The 17,218-nt window shown below is 41.4% G+C and overlaps 1 protein-coding gene across 2 annotated transcripts; it reads right to left on the reverse strand.

Annotated features, from left to right (window-relative positions):
* Positions 1–317: 317 nt before the first annotated feature.
* Positions 318–16,828, reverse strand: mpp7a (MAGUK p55 scaffold protein 7a). 2 transcript variants are annotated; one of them, XM_052054993.1, is made up of 20 exons: positions 16,558–16,828; positions 14,626–14,707; positions 8,289–8,442; positions 7,993–8,111; positions 7,800–7,877; positions 7,492–7,572; positions 7,263–7,394; positions 6,829–6,910; positions 6,461–6,546; positions 6,115–6,189; positions 5,659–5,855; positions 5,360–5,424; positions 4,934–4,954; positions 4,196–4,228; positions 3,244–3,414; positions 3,056–3,136; positions 2,615–2,708; positions 2,438–2,546; positions 2,162–2,305; positions 318–1,982 (listed from the first exon to the last, which is right to left on the reverse strand). In XM_052054993.1, the coding sequence occupies exons 3-20, from the start codon at positions 8,323–8,325 to the stop codon at positions 1,803–1,805; spliced, it is 1,785 nt and encodes a 594-aa protein (XP_051910953.1). In that variant the 5' UTR covers positions 8,326–8,442; positions 14,626–14,707; positions 16,558–16,828; the 3' UTR covers positions 318–1,802. The 2 variants fall into 2 exon arrangements, with proteins under 2 accessions (XP_051910953.1, XP_051910954.1); XM_052054994.1 differs by lacking the exons at positions 4,196–4,228; positions 4,934–4,954 and having other exon boundaries at positions 16,558–16,826.
* Positions 16,829–17,218: the final 390 nt, after the last annotated feature.

Consider the following 17,218-nt stretch of genomic DNA (forward strand, 5'->3'; position numbering starts at 1 on the left):
AAACGCTCAAGGAAACGTCAAGCAAAAAGTGCTGCTTTTCCATCATCGTGTAGCATCGACAGGAGATTGTCAACATTTTTCGGTGGGCCGCTTGGGCGTCAATTACTCGTGGAGTTGTGCTTTATGTGCCTTGCCTCAAACCCACACAAACAGCCAGGGGACATGGTAATCGATAATGAGAACGGCAAGTTTATGACACATCCTATTACGGACTCAAACCTCATTTCTTGAATTGACATTGTCAAATTGAGAAGCGCTTTGCACAAAACTCCCAGTTGTTCTCTTGCACAAAAAGTCAAGACAAAAAGCTTTGAATAGTTTGATTTGTTTTGTTTTTAATATATATAAAATGTCGCCAATAGAATGAGCAAAGTACCTATGGCAAGAAATGCTTTCTGGTGTGTACAGTTTGGTTTATGAATGTAGATGTACGGATATGAAGAAGTGCCCCGGTCCGACCGGACAACTTGGAAATGTGATTACAGGTTCCTGTTGTTTGATTATTAGGTCGACTGAACAACAGAAAGAACACCTAAAAAATAAATACGTACAAAAAAGTCCCTTACATACCCTTGTGGGGATTGGATTTATGACATCCTCCAGTTGAGGCTTTTAAAAAAAAAAAAAAACTCAACTGTGATAATCTCAAGTTCATCCAAAGCTACAATCAAAAGCTAGCCATCTCAGCACAAACGCTGGAAACAATATGCAACAGTCTAACTTTTAAAGTTTAGGAAAAACATAATCTGACACATTAAATTTTCCCCTTCAATAAAGAAGCGAATATAAAACCATTCCATTTACCGCGTTCATCTTTAAGGTCACGGGTGAGCTGGAGCCATTTTCCCCATGCTGACTTTTGAGCAAGGGGCGGCTACACCCTGGATTAGTCACTTCTCGATTATAGGGACAAACAACGATTGACGTTGAGTCACCCATTAACCAAACATACGGCTTATGGGGTTGTAAGAGGAAGCCCACGAAATGCGGCCTATGCTTCGAAAACTATTTGCATGATGACTTGAACCAGGCACAAAGTGGTACTTGTTCAAATATCCTCTTTGCCAGACGATAACATTCACTTTAGCATGGAATAATTGTGTAGATTTGAAATATCTACAGCATAAAATAAGGGGGGGGGGGAGTAATTGAGGCTATACTGAAAAAAGGGAAAATAACACGAGACTCAAAATGCAGTCAGGAGTGGCTAGAATCTCTAAAAAAAATGGCTTTTGTGAGGTAACTGTAAGTACACAGCCCGCGTAAGAGTTAATGAATAATCGGGATCATTGATGATATGCATACGACATGTTATAACAATAAAAATATAAAGAAAGTATTAGAAAATATATTACTTTTTTTCATAAAAATTCAACAAGTACAGCCCTTTGTAAGAATGTACCAAACAATGTTTCGCAGTGGAAGCCATTTGAGAAGTATAAAAATTATAATAAGACGTTCACCCGCTCCCCCCTTGCTTACTTTTACAGTCACGTACATGTAAGTTTTCAAACCAAGAAGAAATGTGATGGTTCCTTTGGTTTCTAATTGTCTCATCTTTTCAGAAAGGCTTCTGGTTGGCGGTGCTGCCGATGTGCTGGCGAGTTTGCTGCCACTACGGCAGTCCGGGCGCGCTCATTCAGCATTCTGTTTTGGAATGAATCACTTCATTTTGCATCCAAGAGCCTGGGCCCAAAGTGCAATCGAGATCTGACTACTTCTTATCTCGCCACAAATCCCACCAGAATGCAGACCTACTGGCAAAGCCTTCATGTTTCTCGCGCTTCACGCAGTCTGTGACCTCAGGAATGAGTCCAACTCACGGGAACCCACTGCGTGTCCAGCTCCACTTTCTTTAGTGCCGCACGCAGCTCGCCAAAGGCCTCCGAAAGGTTATCGTTGACTATGACCTTCTCAAATAGATGCCCGTACTGATTTTCCATTGTCCGGGCAGTTGCCAGCATCTCCTGAAAGTCGTCCTCCTGGAGCACGTGTGGAAAAACAAGGCGAAGATGAAACACAAGGACCGATACAGTCCAACTCTTACTATGTGCCAGGATTTAATGATTTGAAATCTGTTCGGCCTACACATACATTTGCTTAACTTGTTTAAAAAAAAAAAAGATCACTCCTCCATTCTGTGCATGTATTCTGCGCTCACCGTAAATGTCTTAGCAGATCCCTTGTCATCCTTGCCTGAAATGACTTTTGCATTGATTCTCGTCAGCCTCAGTCTCTCGATCGTAGGAGGCTTCACGAAAACTACAAATGGTTTAAACTCCGCCGTCCGCAGGTGCTTTAATGTCTGGAGGACAAAGAAAAGTTCCATTAATTGCAAGGCCACTGGAATGCTGTTAACAGCTGTTGTATGCGAGCAAGAAAGCAGATGAGAACAACATGAGCGAGAAAATGCTGAGGAAAACTTTGGGCCACTCACATGAGGCTGGACGTCCAATAGGCACACTTTGTTCTTGGAAAGCACCGACCGTATTGAGTCTAAACTTGTCCCATAGTAATTGCCTTTGTATTCGCCGAACTCGATGAACCTGAGAGGTGAGAGGTAATTTGGGTTTGTTTGAGATGTTTTCATTGTATCAGCTACAAAGTTGCTTACTTATTGTTGTGAATATCCGTCTCAAAAAGATGTTTGGAGATGAAATGGTATTCCACACCATCATTCTCCAGGTTCTTCTTTGGCCGAGTTGTGTCTGAGAGAGAGAGACACAGAGAGAGGCTTGCTGACCTCAATTTCAGACTCTGACTCACTGTTGGGCAGTGAACCATGTGAAGTTAGTCACTCTTAACATTGCTGAAAAGCTTCAGGCTACAGTTTGGTTGGCCGAGCGACTCCCTCTATGTATTATTGCATCACTAGACTTTGATGATCATTCTGGCCGACAGTGTTACTCACAATTGTTTTTCCTGCCCATTATTTTTCTTCTAAATTGTCCACAAACATTTTTGTCCCCACCAAGTTACATTGAATACCGAGGGTGGGAATGTTTGGGTCATTTGAATGATGGATATCATCTACAAAAGACAAAAGTCAACTTACGTGGGATTGTCACGCTGAAGTGTTGTGGATCAGAAATCAAAAGTTTTCTCTTCAGTTCATTCAATCCGACTCCAGTGGGTCCTGCAGACGGCAAACACGCAGTTGTCCATCTTCCCATGATTGATCACTAATGACCTCCAGTTTGAACATTCCTGTACCCCCCCCAAACATCCTCCCACACGACTCACCGACTAAGATCACCAGTCGGTGTTTAGCTCCATCCTGCCTCTGGTATTTCGTGACCTCTTCATAAGTGGGAACGTCTGCTGTGTCGTAAATCGCACTCTTCTTACACTCATACATGGACTTGTTGGTCTTCTTGTCTTTCCTGCTGAGACGGAAGCTTCTTCTGAACCCAACTACCGACATCATAATGAAGAGGGGGAAAAAAAGGGAGAGGAGAATTTTAAAAAATGAACTGTAAATCCTAGATGAACTTCGTCAGTAAAGTACAAAGACTATATATGTATCCCTGTTGGCGTGCGAACAAATACAACCAGAAATAAGCCCGGAGCTAAGTGGTTTCAATGTTCTGGCCAATGCTTTTATGGTTTAATGTCCAATACCACAAATCGTAATATAAAACTCAGCTGAGGTGTGTTATTTTAGGCTTCATCATGTATGACCAATACTGTTCAAAGCATAAACGGTGCTTTATGTAATATTAAATGTAAACACCCTGGGTTGAGAGACTAAGCAAATAGTTTGATTGGTCACTAAAGGAGATGAATATGGAGGAAACGGAAATGAGTTGCTGTTCAGAATAAAAAAGGAAGGAAAGCAAGTGGGGGGGATTCTGCTGATGACAACAAAGATGGTTAAGAGGTAAGTGGACAGTTTTCAAGACAGGACAGAAATGTGTCCTTTGAGTGTCACCCAACGATATCGTTCCGCTGCGTCCCGGTGAAGGGCCGCAGTGGTTGCAGCTGTCGATATCCAGTTCAATGTTTTGGAAATGTGTAGAGAGAACTTCCATCCGCGATGAAGTAAGAATTAAAGGAAACTTGAATGTTTTCCAGAGTGAATGAATGACAAAAACATTTAAAATGGGAAATTGAGACAAAAGCTAACACGGTACACTGGTTGTTATTTTCACAATTAGAGGAACAAAAGGAAGAAAAGGATAGGTAACGCTCTCACCTAGACGGGATCCGCTAATAAAGTCAGCATCCTCTGGTGATGAGAAAAGAAAGAAAGAGAGAAAAAAAAGAAAGAAAGAAGGGGCCAGAAGAGAGGCGGGTTAGCCGTATTGGAAAAGAAGAGACACAAGGGACAGAAATAGGGACCAAGCCTTTTGCAATTAAGGATTAAGTTGGGCAACAGGTGGATAAGTCAACCTTCAAAACCAATACATGAAAATCTCTCAGATGTCTGAGAAAAATAGGGACCAAGCCTTTTGCAATTAAGGATTAAGTTGGGCAACAGGTGGATAAGTCAACCTTCAAAACCAATACATGAAAATTTCTGAGAAAAAAAAAAAAAGAAAAAAGGAAGACATTTTTTTAAACCTGCATCAAAAATATGATTAGGGACACAACGGGAGCTGTGATTAAAATTTGCTGTTGAACTGTGTCATTAGTTGTAACAATATAAAAGTAAGTTCATGAGAAGTGAAAAAGAGGTGTTTAGATTGCATTATAAAAATTAAAACGTGTTAGGTTTTCATAGCGGGTTGTCAGATTGCACGACCATTATTAAATGCTCATTATGAAAATCGTATTCAATGAGAGGTGTGAGTTGAGTTGTACCTTCAATTTCCTCAACTGTGAGAAACAGCAAATGAAGCAGGAAATGAAATTGAGCATGTTAGTGAAAAAGTTGGATGAAAAACTGAACAGAAGACCGAAGAGGAAAAAAGAAAAAGAGGAAAACACCTACCACAATCTACAGCCACATCATCTTGAAAAAGCAAAAAAATACTATTAATTGCCCGCACTTTTTTTTTTTTGTCGAGTCTGATTTACACAACAAGTTGGCTTGTTGCACTGATACTGAACGGCAGTCGAAGCCTCTGCTCGTCTCAAGAACCAAAAGTAATGTGGAGCAACTGTGTAGATTAAAATCAATAAAAAAATTGTAAACAAAGCCACCGTTTTTTCTTGCACATTATTATTCCATTGAATTCATTCTTACTATTATTTTTCTTATCAGAATAGCTTTAATCGTTCAACTATTTTGTCTGCATGATATGTAATTATGACTTTAAAAAGCGTGCAAAAAAATAATAATTCTATTGTGTGTTCATAACACCACCATTGGATTCAAGGCATACACGTCTTGATATCGTATGCAATAAAAACTTACGGGACCGTCGAAGTGAAGACCTGTGGATCGGGAGAATTGCAGCAGGGCTTCGCAACGCAAGTCTCCTGCCACAACAAGGGAGAGAGTGTGTGATGATTCGCGATTAAAAAAAAAAAAAAACAGGATATAGAAGGGATGGAGTGTTGAAGTGAAACAAAACACACAACATGTTGTTGCACTTTGAATCTAGTTCATATTAACGGTCACTCGAGGACACGCTAATATGAAGTTTTCCACAGAATTGTCCCAAAATAGGTCTTTGCGCATTTTAGGGCGGAGGCGTGGAGAGGATTTCGCACCTCTCTTGAAACTGTTTGGACGGGATTAAGCCAGCACGAGGGTTAGCATCCCCTTCATGCTTGGCTTGCCACCAGGTCGCATCATCTTGGCTCATGATCTGAAGAATGGAGCCCCTTTTGAAGGCGAGTCCGGCCTCCTGACATGGGATGGCTTTGTCGTCTTTTGGGTCGTAGTCAAAGAGCGCCTTCACAAACATCTGAACACAGAAGTGAGAAGAGGAAAGGGACAGGGGAAAAAAATGGCTTGTTACTCTGCTCAAAGTCTAGACGCAAGCATTCTATTTTGTCGAGAAAAAAAAAAAGAGTGCGGTCCCGAACCAATCATTGAATAAATGATTGGTTGCTAACTTGCTAAGTTAGCGGGTTATGAATTTAGAGGAGACCTATCGTGCAAGCAACAATTTAAATGTTATTTTCAGTCAGTGTACGGCAATAACTTATTTGGCGACAGCCTACCTTTGGCTCTTTGATCAATACATCCTCCTTGACCCCAGGAACCACTTTAAAGGTAATGGCCCCTTGCGACTGAGCCTGAATATTAGAAGAGACAAAATAGCAACAGTGGGTTATGTGACTATCACATATCTAATTGGAGGACTATTGGGCTGGAAAATCTACAAGCACACAGAGTCACTTATGTAAATCCATGCAATCGGTCAAAGCGCTAAGAAAAATGACTGAGCGGGAGGCAAGTGAACAGATATGTCACACATTCCTGGATGAGTGGAAGGAAGCATTTGCCTCACGAATGAGGGATCTTAGTTTGACAAAGGAAATGGAGGGGCCCGAAGACGAGTCGTACCAGAATACGAATAATTTCCTCTGGTTTCTTGTCATCCACAGGGATTCCATTGACCTCCTTCAGCTCATCCCCAACATGAATAAGGCCTGTTACAAAAAACAAATCACAGTCCACACACTGATATTTGAGTACCTTATTTGACATTTTTGAATACTCAAGATTAATTGACATTGACAATTATATTAGCATCTTTTTAGCCCCCAAAAAACTTCAGAGAAGTGTTGCCAGTTACCCACACCTAACACAGAGTAATTACAGTGCATCCACAACATGCATGAGTTTAAAAAAAAAAAAAAAGCATGCTTGAGATCCATAAATTCAAGCATGGTTTTTGGTATGTACAAGAAAATTGAAGACTTGAAACAAACCACTTCTGTCTGCCGCCCCTCCTTTCATGATTCGGGCCACAAGTATGGCTCCTGTAAAATCATCTTGCTTTATCGTAGCTCCCTAGAAAAGGGGAATTAATATTTAGTTCAAGGGACATCATCTCTCAGCTTTTTTTGCTACTGACTTGGACTAATAAGTAAATTACATTTGTTGAGATAGTTCAATATAAACAGCACCAAGAGGCATACAAATCAACGTATCAATATCTGAAATGGCATTAAAGGAAAAAAGGATGAATGGATAAAGTCAACAACATTACCATGAAAGACCTTTCCTTGGACAGGAAGTCCATTAAAGCATAACACAACATGGCTGCCAACAACGTCTCGTGTCTCGATTTAGTTTAACGGCAAGCACGAGACTTTGTATTCAACAAGGTAAAGGTTTGAAAATGCGATAACGAGTAACTTACCAGAGGCTCCTTGTTTTTAACTAGCCTTATGATCTTGACGGAATCCTCGTCATCGTTGAAGTCTTCGGGCATTGGAGGTAGTTCAGGCTCGTAGCTTTTCTGTGCAACCACATCGTGGACTGACAGAAGGCTCTAGAAGAGGGTGCATGAATAGCACAAGAATACGTACGTCGCAAGAGTAAATGATAACAACTTATGTTTGAATAATTAAAAAAAAAAAAATCCTCACCTTCAAGTGGGGCTTGGCCAAAAGCTTGAGAAGCTCATTCACTTCTCTTGTAGCTGATTCGCCTTGAAGCTCCTCGGACAACTGAAAGAAAAAAAGGTTTCTTCCATTTATAGCCTATTGGGCATATACGGTAGATTCAACATGCAACTACAGTACTTCATTTTATTTTCCTCATCCAGCTGGCTAGCTAGCTAGAGCTGCTCAACAAATGAGGTGAGGTGCTTTTTTTTTGGAGATGTCTAGACTCGCACTCTCAAGGACATGCACTCAAATAAATCATGCGCTGTATTTGACGTTCAACCGCTTACTTGAGTGCACAGACTTGCAGCGTTGTTTAAGACAGGAGTGGGTTTGCTCTCTTCATAATGCTGCAGCCTTTCATGAATCTGAAATGGCAGTTGGTTTAATTAGTAGGCGGGAATGAAAAGGATGCACAGTGTCCCGTGGCTACACACAATTAAATGGGACGAACAAAAATATCACTTTATGGTTTATTTTTACCCTGAACAGTGAATGGAGGCTTTTCTCCTCAAACATGCCCTGGAGAAAGTTGCTCTCCTCTGAGTGGTTGGCATGGGGCTTCAGTTTTGAAGGTAAAGCTGCGAGCAACTCATATAGCCCTGTAAAAGAAGCAGAGGCGAGTTTTTCGTACACTGGAGCTCACCAGGAACTACTTTACTGCTTGAAAGAAATCACGTTATCACAATAATGCCAATCGAGCAAAAGCGCGAGACATTGCAGAGACAGAAAACATGAGAGAATCTTTTTTCGATTTGCGTGTATCAGCGGGTTGATACCTGGCTCGTGGCCCACGCCGGTGGTCAGGGCAGGCATGGCTCCTGCCAATGACCTCCCCTCAGGCTGTGGAAAATGGCAAGAGGCTTGTGAGCTCCTCAGCAGCTCTCCCCAAAGACCAACTGCATTCGCTGACACATTTTATACCATGGAAACCTGCGAGAGGAGATTTTTCGAGCATAATCACAGGGTGCCTTTGCTGCTAACCTGTTTTAAATACCTCCAGCGAAACGTTGGCGTGTGTGGTCAGGGTGATCTGCTCTTATGTTTGTTTTGACAGCCCAGGGTGTTCCCCGTTACATCAGCGCCGTTGTGGCTCATTGGTATTGCTTTCATTGGTATTTCTATCAATGCTCGGGTAATGGGCGTACAAACAGACTGTGTTCAAATTGATTGAAGTCAGCCAACTAGACGTGAAACATGTTGCATGTCTGGTTTATTGCGGTGAGCAAGCCTTGTGCTGTACATTCCATTCCAGTAAATGCCTGAGGTAAATAAAAGGTTTTTCAAAATAGAGGATCTGAGGCGTAAACACCAAAGCCATTTATGTTTGAGAGGGAAGGCAAATGGGCAAGGGTATTTGTGTAAAATGGATAGCAGACAATGGAAGGGGTGTGAGTTAATGTGTGCTAAGTCTCGTCTAAAGGTAAGATGAGCAGTGTGCCTTTTGTTGCATGGAGGACTGACTCAATACTGTCCACTCTCATAAATGGTGTTTTCCCATTGAGGAAGCCTTCCAACGGCCAGCACAAGACCAGGGACATTTTAAAAGGACAGAACATTCTTAAAAGATGGAGATACAAAAGAAACATAACTCGGTAAAAAAAAAAAAGAAGAAGAAGTGTCAATTCAGATGACACAGTATAATGGGTGAGTACACAGACACTTTCCATGTGGCTAAGGTACACTTGTCTGACATGCCCTTCCCAACAACCATTCAGAGGTCTTAGAAAGACTCTACCACCATCTGGTGGATATATTAAGACAAGACGACTGCTGGGACAACTTGGACAAATGCTGCAACATGGCCATTATTTCCCAACAATGCGACAAGCATTAAAAAAAAAAGTGGGTCATGTATGTTAATCCAGCCCACGGTATCATATTAGGTCAGTCACACCAGATTGGCCAGTGTCAAGTTCCGCATTCAATTCAATTAACTTTTCAGGTAATTTATTGATTTGATTTTGTGGTATAATTTTACTTATCAATATATTTTTTTAAGTAGGTAGAGCCCCCCTTATGGACATACCCCTCCATTGTTGACATCACAGTGTTGCGTTTTCTGTCCTAAATAATAATAATAATAATAATACATTTTATTTGTGGGCGCCTTTCTAGAAACTCAAGGACACCTTACAACAAGCAGTTAAAATCACGAGTACAATGTTAAAAAACTACATCAAATAAGATAAGAAAAAATACAACAAAATAAATAAATAAAACAATGGCTTTATGGTCTGAGTGAATAGGCTTGTCGAAACAGATGTGTTTTGAGGCGGGATTTGAAATGTGTTAATGAGGCTGTATTACGAATGGCCTTGTATTCTGAGAGCACTCCGGATGAAAGTGATATCCTTATCACATGACAGAGGCTTGTTAAAGGGCTTTAAGTAAGTAATCCATCATCTTCGGGATCTGCAGATTCACTCAACGCTGATTGGTTTGTCTCCACTAATCCAGACTGAGATGATCACCTACCCGGAATATAGCTGCTCTATCACAATTATGAAACCAATTACTTACGGCTGGTATGCTACTCATTGTGAGGTTTACACATGTAGCCAAAACGTAATTTACGTTAGCAAAGCTGCTCCTGTCGTCACAAATGTATTTTCCCGTTTCTGAAATTGTTGAAGTTCATGCGGGCATACTCCCATACGTGTATTAATCTTTCATTTTATCCCAACCAATAAGCACACTGAAAACGAAGAATATTTCAAGTGATTCAATTTGGAAGTCGACCAAAATGTTCATGCTAAATATTCATCGGAATTTAAGTTGCATAACAATTCTGAGTTTTAAAAGTTGTACATCTGTGTACCTCGAGAGACCTCTGTTCAGTGAGCACCAACGTGTTTTGCTTGACCTGCGTGACCTCTCGTGTCACCACAGGAATTACCGAAGTAAAGGCTGAGAGGCATTTTTTTCCCCACGTTACAAAAACGAACTTCTTGTCACACTTAACAAGAAAGAATGTTTAAAAAAACTATGCTTTGGAACAACGTTTTCTGAAGTATGAGATGGTGTTTTGCAAAGTCTGACAACACACTGTCATGAATAATGTATCAATGGCGCAACAGGATTCTGTGGCTACAGAAAGAGGTGTGTTAAAATAACGTGACATAAGATCAATCAGGTCAATCGTGGGAACCCAAAACAAGCGAGATTGTAGGACAATCCAAAACAAATGATCTCAGGTTTTAGATTGGGAGAATGAACAAATACAAACATGGTAACAACCAGGAAAACAAAAGTGGGAGGCACAAAACAACACCTACCCGACCGATCATGTTCTTCCTGCAACTGAAATGCAGCTCGACACGCATGTGCGGGCACTCCCGCTCAACTTACGGTACGTGAAAACAAAATCCTCCCATACAGGAAGTGGCCCGCCCACCAGGTATATCTGCTCACCTGATCAGACCTGAAAGGCAAGTTCCTCTCACAAAAGGCTACAGATCTCCACCTTCTATTTGTTCTTATCATAATTTCATTATGATCACAAATATAGAGCGAACACCAAATGTTAGTTTCTGCCTTTTCAACGTAACAAACTCTGTATTGGGAAGGGAAGATATTTTAGCCTTTATACACGTGCTCCCTAAAGTAAAACTCTGAGCTAAGAGAGTGAAAGTCTAAATGACGATGACACTGCATGCACAGTACCTACAGAGGTAAACACGGTTTAATATGTAGGTCCTAAAATGACCACTAGATGGGGCTAGCCGGTGAAGACGGCTTGAAGCACCAAGACAGTGAAATGTGAGCACTTTGGACAGTCATACGTGGGTTGTAACAGTAGTAGTAGTAGTAGTAGAAATAGTACATGCTTTTATGAAATTGTTTTTTAATCCAAACTTTTTTTAATGCAAATACCATGTATTGTAAAGTATGTCGAATCTGCGATTGAATGATAAACACTGACATTCTTTATAGAATAGATGGGAGTCATTTGCGGCCTTTCTAACCCGCAGTGAGAAAACGCGAACAGTAGAGCAAGCAACCAATGCGACGTCCAAAAAGAAATGCGTTTATGATCCGCAGCATCCTTGTTTAACACCTACTCGCCTGGCCCATGTACTTCTTCTGGTTTTCATACCAGAACAGCAGCTCTTTGTGTCTCGCTGACCCATTAACGGGGAGAGAAGGCCACAGTCGGTGTCAGTCACCGCTCACACATTCCTCTCACACACACATTCAGAGTGGATTGTCAGAGTATTCATGGGCCATTTCATTCATCCCAGAAATAAAATGGGCAAATACGCTCGGATGGCGACGCAGCGAATACAATGATATGCTGATGAAAAGTGGTGCGGTGCTACGCTGTCATATTTCAAGGGATCATCACGCATCATTGTCGATACGCTGTATGCGTCGTGACATTAATCAGAGGAGAGTGGATTTCTCCAGCGATGCGGGGGCAGGGGAGAGAACAGCAGGTAGCCATAAACCTCACTAATCTGCAGGTCGATAAAATGTCAGCGTTGCTTGGTAACCTTCAGGCTGTCAAGCTATTAATAGAGTGAATTGTACCACCTGTGGTCATGTACAGGTTGGGATGGGATGCAAGATATGTATTTCACATGCGTTTACATGATCACGAAAGGTGTGATATTTGTTGTATTAATATAGCCGTTTTGCCTAAAAACTGGTCATTCAGGGTATTCATTTATTCATTTTCAGTCATTTTCTCTCATTAAATAATGGGATGATTTCTTTCATGTAAATCATTTTTACACATATTTAAATGAGTTTGCTAATAAAACTTGCCGGACTGACTTCATTGACTGATTCCGCATATAAACTATCAATGTGCAACTTCCTTTCGGCTCTGCTGTCAGGCTGCTTCGGAAAGAAAACAATTGCACCAGGTACTATAATCAACCACGTCGTGACATGAGATGCCGCCTTCCAATCACTCATAATATTCCACTACTTGAAACATTTAAATGTTGTTTATCTATTTAAATGTTCTCATAAATCACAACACAGCAAACCCAGTCCTACCCATTATCACGGCCATCTTAAACCGAGGAGGAAGCCGGATGTAAATCAGCCGCTGCTCTCCCATTCGCATTTACCAAAAGCATTCCAAACTGCTGATGATGCTCACTGTAACTTTGTTATCATTCAACCTCGTTTGCACAACCGAAAGCCAGAGGAGGCCTCTCGAGGATCTGAGGGTTTTTAACCGATGTGCTTGAGTTGCGTTCAGGACTCAAACATAATACGAAATAAACCCCTATCAAAATAGGACAGAAATCAGCAAAACATGGAGATACATTTTGCTTCAAAGTAAGAGCATGGTTTAAAAACAAAAAGTATATACAGAGCGGATGAGTAATGCATAATTTGATGGAACTTTCCACACACTTGCTTCTTTGTTCCACTAAAAGGGGTATTCCAACCAGGGTGGCAAAATTGCTGTACAGTGTTGACTAATGAAACGAGATACTTTGTTAGAAAGCAAATACAAAGCAGCAGTAGGCCCATATGAGAACCACGGATCCTGAACCATGAACAAACACCTAAAGTGCCTCTTTGTGTCACCCCATGCCTTCGACGTTCATAACCCACCACAACTCCCCCATTCATGACTCCCCACCCTCCCAGCCCTGCAGACATACGATCCTCTAGAGATTTATGACGAAAGCAAGTCATAGCGACCCAGATGGGCTGCAACAGAGTCCAGCTGTGCCCCTCGTAGATTCAGCATAGAGAAATCTAATACTGTATAGGTGCGAAACAACCCACCCTGTTCCGTTTCAGTAAATAGAAAAAACAATTTGAAACGTGAATCTGAAAGCTAATCTAAGTCAGTGTTTCTCACACTCAAAATCTAATAACCCCGATCCACAACAATGCGTCTATTGTGTAAAAGGTCAATGATATTATTCAGTTATTTATGTAAATGATATACTGTATGTATTTTTTCTGTTGACCACAGATGGGACATACTAGACAACAGACCAGTAGTTCACAAACTGCGGTACTTGAAATCCCAAGGGTCTACAGAATCATTTAGCAAAATATGATGCCGTATCATTGACAAAGAAAAAAAAAAACAACAACAACAAACCTACACTACTTACATGCCTAATAACACAGATCATAAACCAATTACTCCCCTGCCCTAGACACCCAGTTCAGTGGAAATGTGGAAATGGATACGACGATGCAGTTTATCACCGCTTCATATCCAGTCATTTGATAAAAGGGGGTCGAATAGTGTTCAGCATGCATGCCAGTGTTACAGAGTGAGCTCTGCTTTTTCCAGGTCCATGTCAACAGGGATTGTTTGAACAATGCAGTCGTTGTTGTGAAACGTTTGCAAAAGCATCGGTTTTCACTAGGTCGTTGTGTGAACGTGCCCACCACGTCTCACCCTCATAGAAACCTTCACAACACTTGCATGAAACTCACATCCATTATGCAACATATTATTGATTGGTGCTTTAAGTACACGGTTGTTTGAACTGCAACCTGCTGAAGTAACCCATTTGGAACAGGTTAAAACATGATGCGATATGAGCAAAGGGAGAGAGAGACGTTCTAAGTCTTCCAGGGAAATGGGTGGTTTAAAAAAAAACAGGATGAACCGATGGCATAAAACGCAGGACAGACAATGTTGATCTGCGCAGCGTCTGAAACAGAAGGCTTCTGTCCGTTCACACACCAATTAACACATTCCACTTCCTTTCCATGAAGTGGGCATGATAAACTTGAAAACAAGGTTGTGTGTGCATGTGTGTGTGTGTAAACCCATTTCCTGGTACCCCTAATCATTTGCATGGGCTTTACATGGGTTGCTAGGAAATGAGAATAGGCACGAAGAGGGGACAGGGGGAAAAAAAAAACAATAGAGCAATTGTGCATCCCTGAATTACGACCCAAAATCAAAATGAGTAACATTATTTAAATGTCTTTGGGTGACTCAGGCCTAACAATGAGCTGGAAAGAGACCTCGGGAGGCTGAACCACAAACCGTTTGAATGACACGCTCACTCACTTCAATTCACCCGATCTTGGGAGTCCATTTGTGACTATTGTGTCTAATTGTTAGTCAGCAGCCAAATAAATGTCAAGGACAACACACAAGACACAACAAGACCTCACCTCTGTATGATGGTGATTCTGCTGATGCTGGCGACCCCGTTGTAAATCGCTTCCTGAGAGGCGTTCTCATCTGCACAACATTCTGTGTGTGGGCGGCAGGGGAAAGAAAAACAATTGATATCATGACATGGAGTTAGTTATCTCTTTGAGCATACCTGTGGTGATGCACAGTAACATCAGTCAAAGATTTTAATTCCAAACCGGTGGTTTAGTCTCCAGATTTTTGTTGTTGTTGTTTATATCACTGACTTTTGTAGAGCATTGCTTTGCAACGACAGGAAACGTTTGGTTGAAGGTGCTGCTGCCAACGGAGACCATTCACCGGCTCAGTCGGCATCAGCCTCAACGTCATCAACAAGCTTCTCAAAACATCGCTGATCGCTCAATGAAATCCTCCCCGTCCGTGAAAGCCTGCTGATGGCCACTAAAAATAGGACTGAGTTGTTGAAGAAAGGCCTTAAAATTGACCCCCCCCCCCCCAAATAACAGCTTTGTATGTCAAGACTGGACTATAATTTTGGCTTCACCTAATTTCCACCCTGCTATCTATATCCAAACCTTGAACGTTTCACGGCAGGCTCAAACTTTGTTTTATTACCTTAATTCTAATTTGAAAAAAAAAAAGACATACAAATCATTCAATCAACAGACAGCAATAAGCTCCGTTAATCAAATGTATCACCACTCCAAGCATACATGACAGCGAAAGGGGTCCAAATAAGTGGGGCACTTCAGACAGGGTATTTTAGGACTGTTTACGGTGGAAATGCAAGACCATACTGCACAACATGGTACAAAAAGCCACCATTTGACAACCGCACTTCACAAACTGTACTGGAGTCGTTTTCCTCACTCATCTACTCGAACGACGGCATTCCTGCAAAAGCTGAAACCTCATAGAATTCTGCATTCCCACACATCACTCTGGCAAGCTAGTGACCCTCCAACCCGGGAATAAGACCTTTGGAATGTGAGCAATGTCGGGAGCTTAAGAGACACCTGCGGAGACAACCAAAACATTGAGCAAACCTTGGGCATCGTCGGAGCCACTATATGATCTCCTTTACTAAACTTGTCTGCCCCCCTACTCCTGCTGCTGTCTGGTTCCCATCGTTAATGCGAATGGGACAAAAACACTTTTGTCAGATGTTTTACACTCTCCAATGAGCATGGAGAGGGTAATTGCTCAGTGTGGCTAGGTTTGGGAACCAGAGAATTATCACATATTTTCTCACTGATGAAGTCTCACTCCTTTTCCCACAAACATCACTTCATGACATTTCTTCAGATATCTTTATCTGATAATATGATACTCACCCCTTCAAAAATAATAATGATAACCGTGCATGCATTCTGACAAAACACACACTGAAAAAGCATGCAACGAACGGGGCAAAAACAAAAACTTCCAAAAAAAAATAATTCTGTTTTAATTGTTACATACGAACTCAAAGTATGTAAATGACTGAGTTGGGATGTGGAGGAGGCTGACCAAGGGCTGAGTTTTCAGCACTTGTGGTTTGTCGTGTCATGCTCCAGTCACTCCATTTGACTTCACAGTCACTTTTTGAAAGTACCTTTCTTTCCCTGCTACACGGTTATAGTTGGCTATCTATGCATATGGTTTGAGGGGTGTGCTCCAATGTAATGTGTTTGTCAGCATACGGTCACCTGACTTATAGATCAATTTGCATAAAAGGTTCATGTAAATAAAGGCACGAATGCAAGTCGAAGTTCATCTTGCGATCTTACTCGTGTTTTAGTGTCTATCAAATGATGACATGAAGAGGGTAAACATGAACAGCTACTTCCTTTAAAACTATCGTGTCAAAGGATTGCACTTAAAAAACAAAACCAACGCTTGACTTTTGCTATTAGGAAGATATTCGTGGGTGGGTAAATCACAATAGCATGCACAATGCTGACACTTACTTGGCAATTGAGATCGGAGTCGAATGGGTCCTCGATAGAGTCCAACCACTCTTTTCATAAGGAATGTAAAGTTTTCAGTTTTCACTTCAAATAAATTTGCTATGATCTTTCATAACTCCCTTTCCCACAACAGTGCGACGCGGGTATGGGCGATAATTATCTTCCAAATCGTTTCGGTCTTGGCCGTGGCACGCCAAGAATACAATTGTTTCGGTTGCTGACTTGGAAGCAGTTGGTTGTTTAGAAACTATAGCGTGTCTTCAACACGGCGGTGGATACACTGATCTGCAGTCTGTATGTATGGACGCTAACAATTGGGACCGCCCCATCCAGTCATTCATTGGCCCGTGTCTATAAAAGGCGGACTGTTTACTTAAATGTTTCATTTTCATTGGTGTGCTGCATAGCCAATCCTAGGCCAGCATCATTATCACGAATTTGTACGCGAGCGCACCATGATGCATTCATAAAAGTGTTTTTTGACACAAATATTTCTTTCAGTTACGCCAAGGAAATATTAACTTCCTGTTCCCATAATTATACGTAAATGTTTAACATAACTCGTGCTCCAACTAGATATCGTTGATTTAATTTTGAATTGGTGTAAATGAGCTGAAATGCTTTCCCCTCAAGGCCATGTCAAGAAAGGACGCTTAGGAGG

The sequence above is a fragment of the Hippocampus zosterae genome, chromosome 20 (genome assembly GCF_025434085.1).
Source record: "Hippocampus zosterae strain Florida chromosome 20, ASM2543408v3, whole genome shotgun sequence".
In the NCBI taxonomy this organism is placed as follows: Eukaryota; Metazoa; Chordata; class Actinopteri; order Syngnathiformes; family Syngnathidae; genus Hippocampus; species Hippocampus zosterae.